The following is a 19388-nucleotide window of genomic DNA, read 5'->3' as shown; positions in this document are numbered from 1 at the left end:
AGTAAAATATGCATACCTGAAAAAAGTTAACCTCTATGGGTATATGGTCTTGAACTGAAACGTGGTAACGCTATTCCACATATTGTTATAATGACTTTGTATTTTGAAATCAGTCTAGTAACCCTGATTCAGAGCCCAGATGAAGAGTAGTAAATGCAAACTTTATTAGAAATCCTACCTCTCAATGGCAAACTATTTTAACATAAATGAGAAATTATAATAGGTTTTGTGAGGCTACATCACTGGTTTTTGTTGAAAGGGAAAATATCCCCCTTGAAATGAGCATAAAAAGAGTGTTTTTTGGGGGATTATTTTAAGCAACAAGGCTAACGCATGGTTTTAGCGCATAAAGCACCTTCGTTTTTCTGCAGACAGTGCGATAATGTATTGTGCTCTGATCAGACCAGCGGTTGATCTAATAAGTGGCATAAATACACAAGGTTGCCGTTACCAAAGTCGGTAAAAGAGGTTACAAGGTGACTACACTACCCAGGTCCGCTTGCAATCTGCAATGAAGAGGTGGAGCGTGGCCGGCCTGTGCATGGTTAGAGGAGAAGATGGTGGAATCTGCGGGAACAACGTGCACGATACTACGTCCCAAACGATTCGAAAAATTCCGACCCTCGCAACCAGGCATTAGGTATCGCTTACCCGGGGACAATCATAGATAATATATATACAAAACGAGAAAAGAACCAGGGCTTAAAAGTTGTTGTTTTTTGTGAAACGTGGTGAGAAAGATTTGGTGGAGTGGAGTGGAGTGGAGCAGTTAGCTTGCTAGCTAACTTGGCTAGTTTTGTGTTAGGGAAATTTTGTTAGTACTGCCCTGCAGTCTTGCCGGTTTATTCGTTGGCGAAGCCGTCGGTGTCTGATGATTAGTTCGGTTGTTGGCGGTCAGGGATTCCGAGGAGACGCGCTTAACGAAAGCAATTCCAAATAGGATAAGTTGTATTTGCGTGTCTTGCTGTTAATATCGGCCCAGGTTTTATTTGAAGCGGAGAACGAAGCAACTCTGGCGCCATGCCGAAGAATAAAAAAGGGAAACGTGGTTCCAATAAGGGTAAGTTTGGCTTTTTATCTAAGTTACTGTCTATGGATAACGTTGGGCAATTTAACTACAGTGTTGTCTTTTAAGTTAAACAGCTTAGCCTTACGTTACATTAGTGCTTAGCATTACATTAGCAAGTGGTTAGTTTGATAATTGGCTAATTAGCTACCTATTTGTGTCTATACATATCCTTATGTGTCAGGCACATTTAGCTAACGTTGGGTAACGTTACCAGTAATAAGCCGTATACAAAGTCATATAAGAGTGGAGCCACGTGGCTAGTTAGCTGTCCAAAGCTAGTGTAAATTGGTCCAAGTTAGGCTTGATGGTTACCGCTACAGGATTAGCTAACCAAGTTATGACCTATGAGCTTTGTAGCTATTCTAGCCACGCTGTCAGTTGGATTGGCTTTGCTCTCTCTGAACTGCGAAAATATGCAGCTCAGAACGAATCCCAGCTGTAGGAAAGTGCCAGTGCTGTGGAAGATTCAAGCATGTTAGACTAACGTTAAGCATTGTAAATTGTTGTTGTTAGTCAGATGACCTAGTAGTAACACGCGTTAACTAGAATAGCTTATGCTTTTTCTTATGGTGTTAAGTTGATAAATAGTAGGTAAATTGTGACACAGATGCCATAGCTAATGTTGGTTAAGTTGGTGAACTGGCTAAAAAAAAATAAGCAGGCTGCTTGGACAGTTAGCTGTCAGTAGTTTACAGTGCATCTCTTTGACCTTAATACACCCATTCCAGCTAGTGTAACTAACGTTAGTAGATTTAATTTATAGCTTCCTGTGTGCTTCATTAAAATTGAAACATAGCAGCTAGGGAAATTAGTTTAGGTAGATTTCTAGGTGGCGCCCTAAAAACGCCCTGAATGTGGGAGTGTTTAGGGCACGTCCGAATTATATGTGACATTTTACAAAATTTTTTAGTGACAAGCCTTACCAATATTAGTATTTTGTATCTTTGATCACTGCTTTGCGCCAGTCTGTCTGTAAAATGGACATGGAAACGCCGAAAAAAACCTCCTGTGCTTATCCTATTGTGCTCGTGAATGCATGGCCAACCGTTTGTATGCCACGCTGTAGGTTCCAGGTTTAAGGTTACTCCAGATGTGCTCGTGACCAAGGAAACGTAAGCAATCTGATTGTGCCCTAGGTTGTTCGAGTATATATGTACCCTCGAAATGACAGGTTTATGAAACACTGTTACATCAATTACATCAAGTACTCATGTTCTGATACCTTATTTTAAATGTGATACAGTTTTGATTAGTGAACATTAGTGAAACGTGCTTCCTTATTTGCACGTTGAGGGTACTCAAGCTGTGTCATATTTTGTTTTGTGGTTTGAAAAAAGGAAGGCCTGTAAGGTTAACCTGTACCCCCTAGCATAGCTGATACAGGGGTTCAGCTGTCTTCACCTCCCCCTTCTGTCCTCTGCTTCCTCAGGCTCTCTCCGACAGGAGGTCCTACAGCTGCAGTTGTCGGCCAAGGCCGCTCTGCAGTGTAAAGGTGCAGGTACGAGGGGCGATGCTGAACGTTCCTCCAGCACACTCTCGCCACTGTCCCATTGCTCTGTCCGCATGCGTCTCAACCGGGGATGTTAAATGCCACTGCTTTCAGCATAGGTGTCTGCTCTGAAGGAATTGCTTTGTAGATGCCTTTATCTGTTCAGTCATATATATATATTAACCTTATTTTGATGTATGATTGGCAATACTTGTTTTTTCACGAGCTTCTTAGCTCTTTTGCGGTTCATTTTAGATTGCCATATTGACCCTTTCTTCAGTGTCTGAATTAAACTAAACCAAAGGAATTATTTTATTTAAAAAACAAATTTAAGAAGAACACAGAGCAGAACAAAGTCATTACAACAGCAATGTTCGATTATTCATTATTTAACATTCCTTGTCGACATGTCTTTCTGCCTGAAAGTAGCATATTTGATAGAGACTTCAGTGCTGCAGTTTTAGCAAGTTTGGGGACATTTTGGTGTGACAGCAGGATTGTGTGGACCCCCAGTTTTGCCCTCTACAAAAGTCAAAACTGAATGGCGGGCATACAGTGCGAAATGTATAATTTTAGCAGGTCCGTTCATCTAAATCTTACTGCAGAAATGGCTTTCTCACTCCATGTTTATGAGAGGCTTTTGTGTATGGAACTGTTGTGTTCCTGCCGTAAAGTAGATTAGACCTGTGGTCAGAATCTTTTGTACAGACCAAGACCAAGGTGTTAAACCATTCAAATCAGTATTTGAAACTAATAAGCTTCCCATGGGTCAAGGGGTTGTGGAGATTTGTTGCCTCAAAATGGAGTTTTTAGTTAAGTACATGGGAACATATTGGTGAGTGCTCTCCGTGTTCATTTTTTAATGCTCATGGCCTTTCTCAAGACCCTAAAATTAGATTCAAACACCAGAATTGTGCATATATTAAAGCAGACGTTAAGTATTGGTAGTCATTCAGAAATAAACCCAAGATGTCCTTAGGATTACCAACAATAACCTGTGACAAATGGCTAAAACTGAATGCAGCTGAAGTTGTATTTGTATGTCATCTCTAGGTACGGATATCATTTTCTCTTCATGTTGAATGACGACTACTTTTACATAACTCCCATCATCTCTCCCTCTCCCATCCCATCACCATTCCCACGACAATGTGCTTTCACACTGACCCTTGTCTAACCTCACCTGCATTTATTGTATTTGTGAAAGCCGTTCTGCATGTCTGTTTACCACAGGAATGCCATCAGTAGTATGTAGTCTGGCTGTTTTTAATCACAGTGTGTTTAGATTTCCACTATTTTTCATTACTTCAAATGTTAAGTGTGCTGTCCAATTTACCTTTATTAGTCTGCTATACGAGTCAGCCCTGTGAATGGTTAGGCACTGTAACATGGATCCTGATTGGAGTTTGTCACAAGACGTGTCAGTACAGGTGGAAGTTCTCTCTTGAGTTGTCCCAAAAGCAAAGTTGTGATAACGGTGATAAGAGAGCACTTTGCCGCACAGTTTCTTTCCCTGAGGCATTGAATTGCTGCATCTGGTCAGGGCACATCTCCTTCCATGCTCTATCTTCAGAGCTCAAGGTTAAGAGATTACAGAAAGTGCAGTGAGTGACAGATGTGCTTTTTTTGTTTTTCCCCGGAGGCCCGAGTAGATATCCCCAGGAGGCTGGGTTAGATACACACCGACAGTGCTCCCTCATTGGCGTTGTTTAGAGGTTTTAGGCTCCATACCAAAGCTCAAGAAAATATAGCGGGGATTGTACTGCTGCCTTCTCTCGGGGCAGCATGCACTGGGGTACAGGGCTAGGCTGGGGTCCTGCTGGCTCAGGGCTTTGCTGTGTCCCTGTGGATTATTGGGTAAAGTCATGTGATGAGTGAGCTGACAGCATTGTGTGCTGAACATTCAGCTCAGTTGTCCTGTCAGTCAGAGGCTGTGTAAGGTTCTTTGAAAGGTCATGACCTAAATTACATGCTTCCACGATAAAATATGGTACTTCATTTGGACCCTAGTTTGTTAAAACGAACCTGCGGAGTGGCATAGCTTTTTTGCTCCCAACTTGCCTTTTTCTACTGCAGCTGGTAGTTCAGCCAGCTTTGAGCTGTGGTGCTGCTGTACTGAGCATTCCGAAACCTGAATACTTGAGAGGGCCCGATCTTGCTGTGCACGCGACCTCACTCTCCCTGTTTAGCCATGCATGCATCAGCAGTGGGAAGTCTGACCCTGCTCTCTATATGGACCGGGTGCAGGGAAATGACTGACAGGCACGGACAGCTGAGCCACACTGACAGCCGAGTGACAAAGGGCCTTAACTCTGTGCTTTTCTGCCCTCCCTCTCGGTCCCGCAGGTGGGAGGAATGGAGTGAAGGGAGAGTCTGGAGCGAGTGATGATGACCTGGCCAGTGATGTTCTCAGTCACTACAGCAGTGCCAGTGAGAGTGCCTCTGTCCTGGAGGAGGGCACTGGTGGGTACACACACACAAGTTCATGCACACGCACACACACACATACATGCACGCCGCGCTCACACACACACACAGACATGTACATGCATGCACACATACATACACGCTCACACACACACACAGACATGTACATGCACGCACACACGCATTCATGCAAGCGCACACGTACACACACGCGCCCACACACTCGCACAGACATTTTTTAGATGTTATAAATGACCTTTTTTGGCACAGTATATCTATCAGCCTACGAGAGGGAAATTAGTTCTGGATCTGGTGCTATGTAATGATCCGGACAGAATTTGTAGGACTGAGGTAATTGAGCCACTTGGGACAAGCGATCATTCTGCTGTTAGATTTGATGTATTATGGCAAATTAACAAGGCCGCCTCTATGGCCAGAACTTTTAATTTTAGATGAGCCAGTTTCAACATGATGCGAGGAAATGTAAGTCATATTGACTGGGTACAACTTCTTACTGCAGAACTGTGAATGAAAAGTGGGACAGGTTCAGAAGGGTTATTCTTGAGGCCCAATGTAAATTTATTCCAAAGGTAAGGAAAAGTAAGTTGAAGAAGCGGTCTCCCCAGTGGATGAGCAAAGCCATACCGGAGAGTTGGAGACAAAAATAAACTGTACAAGATCTATAAAAAGGATAGCACTGAGAGTAATAAGGCTGAATATTGTAATATGCATGCTAAGGTTAAAAAAGAACTACGGGAAGCCAAGAGGCTCTTTGAAAGGCAAATTGCCCACGATGCAAAAAGTAATCCCAAAACATTTCTTTCAATGCTGTAGTAGAGTAAGGAAAGTTGAAGAGGATATCTGGTGCATCAGGAATGAAAGAGCATTTCTTTCTAAGAATAAAGATATTGCTGTTGCCTTAAATGGTTATTTTGTTGAGAGTTGTATTAGTGAAGAGGTTACTAATAGACTGGAAGGCCTATTCTGTACTTAGAGTGTCTTATCAGAGATTGAAATAGAGGACAAAGAAGTACTGGATGAATTACTTAAACTAAAGGCAAACAAGGCAGCGGGCCTTGATGGCATATACCCAAGAGTACTCGGGTATCATTATCTTTAAACCACTGACAGGTATTTTTAAACAGTCCTTAAAAACTGGAGAAATACCTGAGGACTGGAAGCAAGGTAATATAATACCAATATAGAAATCTTTTGTGTGCATGTTGCCAGTGTACCATTTGTTTGTGAACTTTGTTACCGTGTGTCATGGTGTGAATCCTATTACTGTATCTATGTTGTAAGTGCTCTTGCTGTGTGTACTGCAGGCGTGGAGCCAGTGGATGAACAGACTGCACAAGAGGAGACTGAGGACAAGCTGAAACAGTGCATTGACAATCTCATGGACAAGAGGTTTGTGTGTGTGTTTGTACGGGGCAGCAGTAGCACGAGTCATGAGGAGGGGGGGAAAGTATATGAAAATGACTTGTCGGTGTCACCCATTGAGGATTAAGCCCAGGATTGTGTTTCTTTCAGTGCAAAAACCCGCCTGGCTGGATTGGAGAGCCTGAGGCAGGCCTTTTCCTCCAGGCAGCTGTATGATTTCCTGCTGGAGCGCAGGCTCACCCTGAGCGACTGCCTGGAGAGGAGCCTACGCAAGGGTGAGGAGGGGCGGGGAGACCCCGCGCAAATGTGCCTTTGGGTATCGCAGAACACCACATATGGCCATAGGACAAAATCCAAATTTTCTAAAGTTTTACAAGCACAGAGATGGCCCACTGCACAAGTAACCATGCCACCATTGATGATTTATATTCATCTGAGAACCAAAACCTGGAAACGTCTGCATTGCAAATAATGTTGTAAAATGAATTCATTCGCATTGCAAATTATCTGGTGGTTCAGTAGAAGTTAATGTGGCCATTGTGAATCGAGTAAAATTGATTTGGCAGGGTAGCCCTGCATATGAGCTGCTCATATACAGAATTTCCAAGCTTCCCAACTAGCAAATCCCTTGATTGTTTGTTCATATGCCGTTAAAATAATAGCTTGTCAAATGCATTACAATATGCGGAGGGCATTTTTCAGTTTCTGTGTGGGCGGGCAGGCTTGCTTATTTGATTCATTTCAGTGCAGGAAAGCGGTTTCTCACTTTTTCCTCTCCAGGCGGTGGGGAGGAGCAGGCGGCCGCCGCGGGGGTGTGCGCCCTGCTGTGCGTGCAGTTGGGCGGGGGGGACGAGGGCGAGGAGGGCTTCAGGACCCTCAGGCCCGTCCTCAGCTCCATCCTCAGCGATGGCTGCGCCAGCATCGCTGCCCGACAGAGCGTGAGTGCCCCCCTGCGCCCGGCCTGTGACGGCAGTGCCGTTCGGTCCGCACCTTCCAGCCATCGTGCATTTGCGTTTTTCCTTTGCAGCGAGCACTAACCTGATGCATGGAGTTATTTATACAGTGTTCTAGACTTCATGCTCTCTCTCCCTCTCCTTTTTCCGCCCCCTCCCCTTGTGTTTGGTGACTTTAATGCAGTGTGCCACGGCCCTGGGGGTGTGCTGCTATGTCTCTGCCGCAGAGGATGCAGAGGTGAGCTTCTCCTTCAGTTTTAACACTTTTAACTGTTGCCTGCATTGCTGGTGATGAAGGGTCCTTGATTGACTGTTTTATCACTGGTCGCATCACAGATATGAGTAAGCTCCAGTCCAATGAGATACCCAGACTCAACCCAGTGCAATAAACCCAAATATTGTTTATTGCACTGGGTTGAGGATTTGCGATCTGAATATTCATTGGCAGGTACACGCATTAATGGTAATTATGCGTGTGGTTGTGTGCTCTTGAAGGACCTAGTGAAATCCATGAGCCACCTGGAGAGTGTGTTCACCACCTCATACCCAAATCGAGAGGGCACTCTACCCACCCCAAAGCCAGGCACCCCAGGACTCCACTGCGCCGCCCTGCAGGCCTGGGCACTGCTAGTCACCTTGTGCCCTGCCTCACACCTCCACACACTGCTCGACATGTGAGTGTTAGGCATGATGTGGGCTGTAGTTTAATCAAAGGCAACAAGTTTTTTTGGCTGTATCATTTGTTTCTTAACGGCCACAAACACTGCATTCTGTTACCTGGCCCCATTTATCAACTTTTCTTGCATAGCCCCCCCCCTTGTTTTGTGTTATACCTCCAGTACAATAAGTCAAGAGTTGTTTAAATTGAAAATGTTGCCAGTCAGTATGTTGCCAAGCAACATTTTCCTGTTGCATTTGGCAGCAATACAATGACTGTGAAATAATATCTGTGTACAGCAAAAACACCAATTCTTAACCACATTATATCCTAATCAAAATGTCTGCAGACCCAAATAACAGCCAGTTGCTGGCTTTCCTGCAGTGTAGATTATATTTAGCAGTGTGCATTGCTGTTCGTATGTCCTCACTTGGTGTATTTCTCTTTCTCTCTCACACACACACACACACACACACACACACACTCTGTACAGACACTTACCTAAACTGCAGGCCTGCTTGGAATGCTGCGATGTCAACTACAGGATCGCTGTTGGGGAGACCATTGCACTGCTGTTTGAACTGGGCAGAGATATTGACCGGGTGAGCCTAAGTTCTGCGCAGCCCCCTCTTCACTGCACTTTCCCACACTTGCAAACCACCCTGTTCAGGCCAGGTGGAAAATTTCGAACACGGGTGTAATTTCTCTCGGAATAATCTTCCCTGATGTGACGTCCATGTGCTTGTTTTGTGTGTGCATCTGTGTGTGTGCGTGACTTACAGGACTTCCAGTATGACGACTGTGACACATTGTGTGAAATACTGAAAGGCCTGGCGACCGATGGGAACAAACACAGGGCCAAGAATGACCGGCGGAAACAGCGCTCCATCTTCAGAGAAGTCCTGCACTATATCGAGGTAGGAGCAGGGGATGGAATTTAAATAAATGCCAGTTTACATCACATTTTCTATTAAACGTAGTTATACCATCCTGCGTCCCTGTTGTACAAGATATATGAGGGGAGCAGTTTTCGTGAGCCGTTGATGAGTGCCAAAAGGACTTGGTAATGGTAACGGAGCCCTGTACATTCACAGAATGAGGACTTCACGGAGGAGAAGATTCGCTTTGGCCTGGAAGGCATCTATATCGACAGCTGGATGCGTAGGAGGATCTATGATGCTTTCAAAGAGGTTCTAGAATCTGGAGTGAGACACCACTTGCAGGTCAGCAGGCTTTGGGGACAAACTGCACTGCACTGTCAAGACCATTAAAAATGTAGTTGAATGGTGTCGAAATTGACCACAATCATCCAGCATAACCATACAATGCTTTATAAGAGCAGTGAATAATGTATAGTGTGAGAGGAATACCATGCTGGGGCCAGTGTTTTCCTCGCTAGCGGCTTTTCTACATTGTTGGTTTTCTGCCGTGTTACCGTGGAAACGGAATGACATACTTGCATGATCGCCAACAATGCCTTCTGTGCTTGGCTGCTTAAACAGAGAATTGACTGGCCCTCAGGCAGCCAGAGATACGAGCAACATGAGAGTGATCCATCTCAGATGTCTTAAAAACAGTGTCCTCTCCTGAATTTTTCACTCTGAACCTTATTTACTGTTTATTTTGTAAAGCTGGTATTGATTGTGTTTGTGTGATCATTTTTTTTTTTTTTTGTGTGTATAATATAGTGTAGTTATCACTACTGAGCCTTGTCTTGTTGTAAATGCAGTATAACCAGCTGCTGAGGGACATCTTTGAACTGGGACCACCTTTGATTCTGGATGCCTCTGTCAAGGCCAGCCGGATATCCCGTTTTGAGAAGGTGAAATGTGAACCATGCTGTCACCGCGGTCCCCTCATGTCAATAAGTGCCACTGGCATGTTGTGCATGCTCAGCCCGGTATAGCAGTACCCGTACTGAGCCTGGAATTCTTGTGTGTTCACAAGAGATTGTTTAAAATGACTCATAAAGGTCCTTTCACATGTTCTCATTGACATTTCTTGCCCAAATGTACCCCCCCCCCCTCCTCTTCCTCTTTACAGCATCTGTACAACTCTGCTGCTTTCAAAGCCAGGACTAAACTAAGGAACAAGGTGAGGGACAAACGAGCAGACGTGATGTGAGAGTGGCAAAGAGAGGGGACTCGTACCAGCCCCAGGGGACAACAGCACGCGGGAGAAGAACACTAGCCCAACCATATCTCTTCACTTGAAAAAACATGCTGCTGCCAAAACCGGGACATTGCAAACGATTCCTGTGTGTGTGCGTTTTATTTTTTTATTTAACACCACGGAATAAAATAAAACAACAGATGGGAATAATGAAAAGTATAATGTACCTTTATATTAACTATATGTAAGACAATATTAATCATTTCATGTGGAGTATTTTACCTTCTAATTTATTGAGTGGAAGACCAGAAAATGATTTTTAAACAAACATTTGCAGACTTTGTAATCAAACATGGGAAAGGTTTAAACAAAATGAAGACATTTTGTAGTTTTTCTATGTATATTTTGTATGCTGGTTTGATTGTGCATTATTTATCTTTATATGTATATATAAAATACATATGTATGTATAATGAAAGTGCACCAAGATTAAAAAAGGAATTGAGTGGCGGTTATTTTCCAGCTTTTGTCATCTAATTGACAGGCAGTGCTTATGTACCCAAAGGGTAAAACTAATTTGACATCTTGAATTAAAATAAAATCTAATAAGTGAGGAATGAATTCGATGTCTTAGTTTGTTAAACTTGAGTCTTGAAATGAGAAATTCTACACATCTTTGTACATATGGCAGGTAAGACATGGTCTCGGAACTTGAATTATAGCAGTTCTCTGCATAACAACCTTGTAAATTTGTTTTAATTGGATGGGAAAAACACATTTGTTTTTTAATCGGTAAATGTATCCACCGATACGAAGGGTAAAATATGAAACGAATGCAATTCGCCGGAATTTAATATTTTTACCACCCCCCGAGAGTTTGCCTATTTTTACCACGCACACAAGTGGTACAGTCCACCCATCGGAAGCATGGTCATGGAGTTCCTGGTAAACATTTGCGTTTCGTTTGATGGAAGGAATCAGTATCGATACTGGCTGCTCGTTCAAAGTTTAAAATTAATTAACCATGGCCTGTCCTGTTTCATTAACTACAGAGGATTAGATAGAAGTTTGAAGTTGACAGGTCTATAGTTCAGCTTACTGATTTATCAGCCAAACGCTGCATTCTTTAGTTAGCATAGCCTATAGTCACTGGTTGGCATCTGAAGCTAGCTAGCCGCTACATGAATTGTAGTCTTTAGCAGTAGCATTTCCTGCAAGTGTCTGGTTGCCACTTGCCCGAGCTTCCTATTTTCATACTTGCACTGGAAGCACAGCTACTATTTATTTTGAATGCAAGCTTCATGTATTGCAGCCTGCTAATGTTACAGACGTATTTTCATGCATTGTGGTTTAATTCATTTACGAGACGAGACGAAATTGCCTTTACCAAGCAAACGTTTTCAGTTTCCCAATACACCTTTGGTTTGGGGATAGTTACGGCCGTGCAGTTTCAATTAAGGTTGCTTCTGCTTTATCATGTTCGAGAGCTTGTATAATGTGTCCCATAGTGTTACAGCTAGTCAGTAAGCGGTCTGACCCTTTGTATATATTTTATGTTTAGATGCAAACGGAGTCCGAATCTATTAGCGCAGTGTTCAAAGAATACAGCCAGTTCCCCACCCCAGTTTCAGTTACAGTGTGTCCGGAAGTACCAGCTAACCCTGGGACGAGATACATCAACTTATTTGCAGGTAGGCTTGGTGTCCTACGTTAGCTAACAGAAGGTTTCAACATCATTTGATGAGCCTAAATTCCATCAGAAATTAGACCATCGGTACCATTGGGGTGACTGTCTTTTCTCCTGCAGAGTGGAGCCAGAGTGAGACGGACCGTGGAATAAGGTTGCGATATAACAAGCAGTACACCCTACTGTGCGATGACAGGGCGGTGCTGAACACGCTTCCCCCTGGTCACTGCAGCCACGTTAAGGAAGAGTAAGGATACTGTAACACAACACTCCTGGATATAAAGTTCTTTCATTCACTTGACCATGTGACAGTCACTCTGTTGCCGAGGGTACAGATGAAGTAGCCAGATATTTAGCATGGTGCCCCTCTTAAACAGTATCAATTCAGTTGATACTTTTAGTTAGTACTGAAAGCAATGATAGTAACCCTTCTCACTTTGATGGCTACCTCCTTCCCATTATTTCAGATTGCTCTGCAGTCACTCTCCCTCTGGAACACTCAAGGCTGTTGTCAGGGAAACCAGTTCTCAGGGCAAGGCTCGCCAATTTCTTGAGGTGAGATTCGATACCCCACGTTTATTGCATTAAAAATTTATTTATTGAATCTGAGTTATGTCATTTGCTGGCTATGCAGCTGCAGGCAGGACATCATTTTCATTGTACCACCAAGGGCTGTGTATGTATTATTGAGTCTGGGTTTCTTGCATTATTGCTGATGATAGTCTGGAGCTCATGGGCTAGTGCCTGGGAGTAGTGTACGTGCATCAGCTGCAAGCAATGCATCCTGAGTGGGCCCTAGTTAGCAGTGTTAGTTGGTGGCACAACTGATTTCAAATTGTGGAGAGAAATAGAGGGAAAAAAATATGTGTAATAAAAATCAATTCACTGTTACAATCCGCCACAGACACATGTAGCTTTTGCTATTATATGTGGTAATGAAGTGGCAGTAATAGTAATACAGATTATATACAGATTATATTAACAATGTTACATTGATCTTCCTGATCTTAATATGATATTCTGTGATTACTAAATACTTATGCTTATGCTGCTGTAGGGATTTGTGATATGTTTGTAGTATGTTCGTTAAGATATTTATATTAGTATGTTGAGGTGTATTTGTTGTATATTGTTGTATTTACTGTATTCATTTAATTAATTATTTGGGGGATTGAAAGGAACAGGGGATGCAACTTCCAAATGCACCTGGGTTTCATGTTGTTTCCTGTATTTGTTGCCTCAGATAGGTTGGGGGAGCAACTAATGCGCAAGTGTGACTTCTATACAAAGATTTTACTCTATGCTTGTTGCTTTCCCATTTAAGATATGGAACAGACATGGTTATGTGAAAAGCCTTGACCTCACCTCTTTAAACAAACATGGGAGAGTGTATGAAGACGGTAAGTTGGCATGCATTCTCAGTTTAAAGTTAAGATGTCAGATTGTGATGTCGTCCATTTTGATTCTGCAACGATGGGCTTCTATCTGTTAAATGGGATCTTTAGCCATCTGGACCATCCTCTGACCTCTCTGTGTTCCAGCTCAGTTTGGCTGCCTGGTCTGGTCTGCATGTGAAGGCAGGGTGCTATATGTCGCAGAGAGGAGGCCCTCTAAGGCAGAATCATCTACTACTCCAGAATCCAGACCAGCCAGTGAGGATGCAGTAGCAGGGCATTCTGGAGAGGAGTTACCTGCTGGGAAGGTCATTTTGAACTACTCAATATAATTCACAGAGGAAAGGGAGCGTTTTGCTTTCACATAATGTTCTGATGACTGAAATGGACTGTTGTTAATTGCTGAATACTGTATGTGAAGTGGGAATTATTATAGTGATTATGGCATATTGCAATAACATGCGATTATCCTTCTTCCATTCAAGTGAATGGATATTTCTTTTCACTTCCCTACTGCTTTCTGGTTCTGTATATCAATGGTTCCCTTTCTGTTTGTTCAAAAGGAGGACCAGAGTGTGTACTTGGAAGACTGGGGAGAGGGCCTTAATAATAAGAGCGTCCCAGTGTTGTGTGTGGCCGATGTAGGCAAGTGCACAGTCACAGTGCTGCAGGGCGTACCCACACAGGTGTCCCCTGGCCAGGTGAGTCCCAGTAAAGCTTTGCAGTGGAAGCCTAACATTCCCAGGTGTGTATGATGTGTGGGCCAGACAGTCCTTGCGCTCTACACCCTTAGGCACTGTGGGCCCCAGGGGACGAGGGTGTGCTGTTTGTGGGGTGGTGGCATGAGCCTTTTCGACTGGGCCTGAAGTTCTGCTCCAACCGGAGGTGAGAGACGGCCACACGTTGTTATTGCTGAACAAACCCTACTGTAACCCTGTGGTGTTCTGTTCAGCTCTCTGTTCCAGCTGTAAGACCCTGACTTCTGTTCTGATTTCAGATCGGCTCTCTTTCATGTGGACCTTGAAGGGAACTGTGGTGAGTGCGTGTATTTTTTACATCTCTGAACAAAAGCATTTCTTCGTGTTGATCGATAATTCTGTTCTGTCTTTTCGGTCCCTGTGGACAGAGTGTCTTTCCTCTGACCAGGGCGCGGTCTCGTCTCCTCGTCTGAGCCCAGACAGCAGCTGCGTTGTCTACCTGCAGGGCCAGGTGTTCGGGCCCCACAACCAGTGTCGCAGCCTGCAGCTGGTAAGCTCTGAGCTGTTCCTTCTCACTTAGCCTCGCACATCTCAGGAATGTTCTTCTGTTTTTATGGGAGTTTTAAGACTGTAGTAAAGTATATGGTTGTAGCAGATTCCTCATTTTGTCTATAGAGGGAACTGTAGGTATTTTCTGTAGAGATGTGAATTTTGAAATTTGAACCACTCTCCTGTGTTGTCTCTGCAGTATGACTGGGAAACTAAGAAGACCTCTTTGCTGGTAGATGTAGTCAAGAGACCACAGGATGGTATGACCCCTTCTGCATGATCGGAGGTTTGAAAGAAGATGAAATGAATTGATTGTGGACTAAGAGAGAGGAGCAGTTCTCCATTTCAAGTAGATCGTGTTGATGCAATCGAGCTGTCAGGTGGAACTGCAGGGTTTAGCTTTGTTGCATCATATGGGTGTAAGTGCAGCTTTTCCTAGTGCGTCCTCCAGCCAGGCTGTTCCCTTGTCTCTCAGGGGAGTTTGCGGGGCTGTATGAAGCTTTGCCCTCGCGCTGCTGGTCTGCAGACAGTCAGAGGGTGGTCCTCAGCAGTGGCAGGAGGAACTGGAAGGTACGCAACATTGAGACTGATAGACAAGTCAGTCATAGTTAATCTCTTACATGTCATCTTCAGTAGTAATCCAGTTGGGAAGATTTGTGCATTGGTCTGGTCTTGTCCATCTCTCTTATTCTCTCCTCACTTTCTTTGTTATCTCTCTCTCTCTCCATGTATGTTTATTTTCCTGTGTGTTTCTCCACTTCTCCCATCTTAAGGAGCTCTTTGTGCTGGACCGATGCACAAAAAGAGTCAGTCGTCTTGTTGACAGTAAGTCCCCAGATCTCCGGTGTGTGAATAACAAAAATACAGTGTTTGTACCTTGTCTGGGATTCTTGTAATGCCATGTTTGTGTCACCCAACACTGAAGTAAAAAAAAAAAAACATCTTATTTCATGACATTGTATCCTGGTTTTTTTTGTTTATGAGTTCATGAATATTGCATTAGACTGTCTGTACAGATAATAAATGGTAAGGTTTGGTCCTGGGTTCTGTCAGATGAGGAGTTTGGAAGCTGGAAGCTGCTGGCCATTGAAAGAGACCTGATGGTGGTCAACTGTTCCTCACTCAACAGGCCTCCGTGTCTGGTATGTGTAAAAGAGCTACTTCAGATAGTTTATGGGGAATAACAATCACCACTCACCACTTCTCCAGTCTGCTGCGCTTGTGTAAAAATATGTGAAGAAATTTGGTGCTTAGTGTAAATGTGAGTATCGGTTGTATGAGGCTGTGTTGTGTAGAACAGAAAGTGCGATGAGTCTTTTTGTACAGCAGATGTAAATACTCAAAGCTGTAGTGTACAGTGGGCAGCAGGGCTGATCTCTGCCTCCCTGGGTGCTCCTCCAGAAAGTGGGGTTCCTGCCCCCAGCAGGGGGTGAAGCTGGGGTGTCCTGGACCGCCCTTAATGAGCCCCATCAGATCCCACTCCTGGAGTGGAGGGCCCTAAATGTCACCCCTGGGCCCCAGGAGGAGAACACTGAGTTCTGTAAGTGTGAACACCTACAGGCCTCCTGATCTGCTCTGACACATCACATTTTAAAGCAGCCATGTAATTAATTGCATATCTCAATGGTAACTGTTCTATGAAGGATTTATACTTTTATCAGCACAGGTATTTTTCTTATTTAATATAAGCTTGCCTTGTATGTTATGGAAAGAAAAAAACAACTTTAACAGTTATTTTGAATACTGGGTAAATGGTAAATAATAAGGTCTTTGTTCTGTTTTGGATCAGCTGGTCTGGATTTCGGAGCTCTGCTGGTGAAACCCCGTGTTCCCCAGTCTGGGGTAAAGGTGCCCCTGGTGGTATTTGCTCATGGTGAGAGGGTGAGAGGGAAATCAGCTGAGATTGTTTTTAATGACTATCCTCAGTGAAAAATAACAATGTTAACTTTTGTGTGTGTGTGTGCACGTGTGTGCATGCCTGTTTGTGTGTGTGTGCGTTTGTGCTTGTGTGTATGTGTGTGTGTTATATAATAATATCTGCAGGTGGCCCACACTCACAGTTCTCAGCAGAGTGGAATGTCTCCTCTGCTGCTCTGGCCAGGGTGGGCTTTGCAGTGCTCATGGGTAAGAGAACACAGAACCTTTCCTCTGTGTTTTACTCCCTCACAGAAAACTGAATATGATGTAGTGCTTCCTTGTTTCTGCGGTTTCAGTACATTTCTGTAAAGGAGTTCAAAGTTTGCATCTTAGTAGCTTTGGAACCAAAGAGAAGTGAAATGAAATCAGCCTGTTCCCTTGTTCCCATTGTTTTGTTTGGCAGTGAACTATCGGGGGTCCACTGGATTTGGACAGGACAGCATCCTGTCTCTTATTGGGAACATTGGCAGCCAGGATGTCAAGGATGTGCAGGTGCTGTGAAATTTCAGGCTGGATTTTGCTTAATCGCTCTCAATCAAATCTTGGCACCACCTTGAAGTCAGTTCAAGTCTCACTGTTGTAGGACTAAAGTAAGCCACTGCTTTACATTTATTCGCCTTTAATGTACTTCTTTGTTCACAATGTACTTTTAGTTTTAAGAATGTCCTCACTGATCTATGTAGTGCTCTAGGGTGTAAGATGTAAATAATGTACTGATTCTTCTGCCATTTTTCCATCTTCATGTCCAAGAGAGCCGTTCTGACTGCCCTGCAAAGCGACACGACCCTTGACCCCAGAAAAGTGGCTGTGATGGGTGGCTCTCATGGAGGGTTCCTTGCCTGCCACCTGATTGGCCAGTATCCCGATTTCTACAGAGCCTGTGCAGCCCGGAACCCTGTCGTTAATGCTGCCACCTTGCTGGGCACCAGTGACATCATTGACTGGTGAGGAGACCCGTCCTGCCTGCATGTGCATCCCCCTGGGATCATAAGAGAGAGAGACAGAGATATGGCAGCTTGTGAAAATGATGGCCGCTCTGTTCTGGGGCACAGGCGGTACTCTGCGGTGGGCCTGCAGTACTCGTTTGACCGGCTGCCCAGTCCGGATGCTCTGACCGCCATGTTCCAGGTGTCTCCCATCGCTCATGCCTCCCAGGTAAGTATGTGCGCTCTGCCTATTACAGTTCCTTTGCTGGGAAAAGGCTGCTATTTCAGTTCCTCTGTTTTGCTTGCAGATCAAGACACCAGTACTGCTTTTGTTGGGAGGTAAAGACAAAAGGGTGTCCCCCCACCAAGGGCTGGAGCTGTACCGTGCCCTGAAGAGCAGAAACTCCCCCGTTAGGTAAGAGCTGTGAGCTTGAGTCAAACAGGAACATCTGATTGGTTGTGCAATCCTTTGCATTTTACATCCTCTTTCATTCCCCAGTTTCACTGAAAATATTTACATGTATTATTTGGCTGACAATTTTGCCCAAAGTGACTTTCATGGCCAATATGGAAATCAATAACTTTTTGTTTGTTGCATAGTGTATAGAACCACAATTGAGAAAAGAAACTAACTGTAAGGATACAGTGACCAATACTAACTGGCCAAACACAAAGGACATAGGACACACACACACACACACACAGGATTGCCTGGTGATATGTTTTGTCTACCAGTGGATGAGCTTGTATTATCCACGGTTTTTGCATGGTCTCTGGTGCCAGTGTGTGCTTCATTTTACAGGTTGCTGTGGTTTGCAGAGGACGGTCACTCACTGGCTCGCGTGGACACCCAGGCCGACTGCTTCCTCAACATCGTCCTCTGGTTCCAGAAGCACCTTGGCCTGCGCTGAGCTGCCACAGTGGAGGGGTTGCCATTACCTTACAGAAGTAACCGTTCTCTTAAAAGGCAATGTTGTACAGTATGGTGGAGCCTCAGAGATCTGAACTGGAGGTCGTTGGGAAATCTTCTTGGCTTTGAAAGTGGCATAATAATATACTGAATCCTTTTTTGATTAAAATCTATACTTGCAATACTGTGGCCTTATTTTAATAGGCCACTCCCACTTTGTAGCTCATTCATTCATTTTCTTCAACATTAGCTGTCTTGACAACACAATTAATTCTTTTTTTATACACTTGACACCTTCATAGTATTTTTTAACAAAACTGCTAACAGATGACCTTTATCTATTTTTGTTTGTATTTCCTTTTTTTTAATCAATGGAGCTTAATGAGCTATACTTGTTTGTGCGATATCTGGCTTATGCCTTCACTGATGGAGTGGTTGGTCAGTCCATAACCTTTAAGTATTTGTTTTAGGTTTTCTTGTGTTACATAATATCCAGTGTTCCCAGGCTTCCTAATGCCTGTCGCAATGCATTTCCTAAATGTTCACAGCATCTTGCAGTATCCAACAGGCATAACTAGCGCCAACACAAGAGTCACTGTTAGCAGCAATGTGATACTGCGACTGTCAGAGGAGCTCTTATGTAAAGTGCCATTGAGAAATATGCGCAGTGTAATAGTAACCAGAAGTGAAGCTGTTTAATGCGGGTGGGAGTATCCAGTTACATTCATAGCACTCCACTTAATGAACATTAGAGGGCAGTGTTGGATCATGTGTCACTTAAATGCACTGCAGCTGTAAGACAGGACAACATGGCTTTTAAATCAGTTTATAGTTAACATGTTATTTGGGTAATAAAGCAAAACTTTGTAACATACTGCTGAGTACTTCTGAGTCTCCATGCTTTTGTCTTTGTCCTTTAGAAAATGTGCATATTCCCAACGGCTCAAAATCAAATCTGCTCTGGTAAATTGCTTGCACGTGCTCAGTAATTAATTAAGATTCTTCTCAGTCATTTTATTCACACCTCCTCTGCAGGAAGTATTATCTAATTCTTCACCTCAGCTGCACAGACTGTACTCTCCTCGGAGTTCTACACTGGAGGAATTAACATCTAAGCAAAGTTGGTGAAAATTAGGTCAAATATTATACCCATAGAATTGCAAAAACAAGGCAATATTGTACCGTAATTGAAATCCTGTCTGGTATTCTTCATGGT

General features: G+C 43.7%; 2 protein-coding genes across 5 annotated transcripts; both read left to right on the top strand.

Annotated features, from left to right (window-relative positions):
* The first annotated feature begins 491 nt into the window (after positions 1-491).
* ifrd2 (interferon-related developmental regulator 2) lies at positions 492-10708 on the top strand. Of its 4 annotated transcripts, XM_035380808.1 has the most exons (14): positions 492-640; positions 983-1060; positions 2499-2567; positions 4905-5021; positions 6311-6395; positions 6519-6643; positions 7149-7306; positions 7506-7559; positions 7817-7995; positions 8473-8581; positions 8762-8896; positions 9074-9202; positions 9709-9801; positions 10023-10708. In XM_035380808.1, exons 2-14 carry the CDS (start codon positions 1021-1023, stop codon positions 10101-10103), a joined length of 1374 nt encoding a protein of 457 aa, XP_035236699.1. In that variant the 5' UTR covers positions 492-640; positions 983-1020; the 3' UTR covers positions 10104-10708. The 4 variants fall into 4 exon arrangements, with proteins under 4 accessions (XP_035236699.1, XP_035236701.1, XP_035236698.1 ...); XM_035380810.1 differs by lacking the exon at positions 2499-2567 and having other exon boundaries at positions 493-640; XM_035380807.1 differs by having other exon boundaries at positions 511-1060.
* A 282-nt stretch (positions 10709-10990) lies between these two features.
* On the top strand, positions 10991-19046 carry zgc:136971 (S9 family peptidase). Its single transcript, XM_035380499.1, has 22 exons — positions 10991-11036; positions 11653-11782; positions 11899-12025; positions 12246-12333; positions 13103-13178; positions 13320-13480; positions 13736-13873; positions 13966-14057; positions 14170-14207; positions 14299-14420; positions 14619-14679; positions 14895-14989; positions 15193-15244; positions 15473-15561; positions 15821-15959; positions 16209-16292; positions 16463-16543; positions 16740-16828; positions 17087-17280; positions 17389-17491; positions 17571-17677; positions 18065-19046. The coding sequence occupies exons 1-22, from the start codon at positions 11019-11021 to the stop codon at positions 18171-18173; spliced, it is 2193 nt and encodes a 730-aa protein (XP_035236390.1). The 5' UTR covers positions 10991-11018; the 3' UTR covers positions 18174-19046.
* The last annotated feature ends 342 nt before the right edge of the window (positions 19047-19388 follow it).

Source organism: Anguilla anguilla, chromosome 11, assembly GCF_013347855.1.
Source record: "Anguilla anguilla isolate fAngAng1 chromosome 11, fAngAng1.pri, whole genome shotgun sequence".
Classification (NCBI taxonomy): domain Eukaryota; kingdom Metazoa; phylum Chordata; class Actinopteri; order Anguilliformes; family Anguillidae; genus Anguilla; species Anguilla anguilla.
Note: the sequence above shows the minus strand (reverse complement) of the source record. Positions and strands in the feature narration are given on the sequence as shown.

Bases quoted from the DNA above. Each gene is read 5' to 3' on its own strand.
- ifrd2 (XM_035380808.1), top strand. From the start codon at position 1,021: ATGCCGAAGAATAAAAAAGGGAAACGTGGTTCCAATAAGG. The intron at 8,897-9,073 runs GTAGGAGCAGGG...GTACATTCACAG, and splicing joins AAGTCCTGCACTATATCGAG to AATGAGGACTTCACGGAGGA. The intron at 9,203-9,708 runs GTCAGCAGGCTT...TTGTAAATGCAG, and splicing joins GAGTGAGACACCACTTGCAG to TATAACCAGCTGCTGAGGGA.
- zgc:136971 (XM_035380499.1), top strand. The intron at 13,481-13,735 runs GTCATTTTGAAC...TTTGTTCAAAAG, and splicing joins AGGAGTTACCTGCTGGGAAG to GAGGACCAGAGTGTGTACTT. The intron at 17,492-17,570 runs GTAAGTATGTGC...TTTTGCTTGCAG, and splicing joins CCATCGCTCATGCCTCCCAG to ATCAAGACACCAGTACTGCT.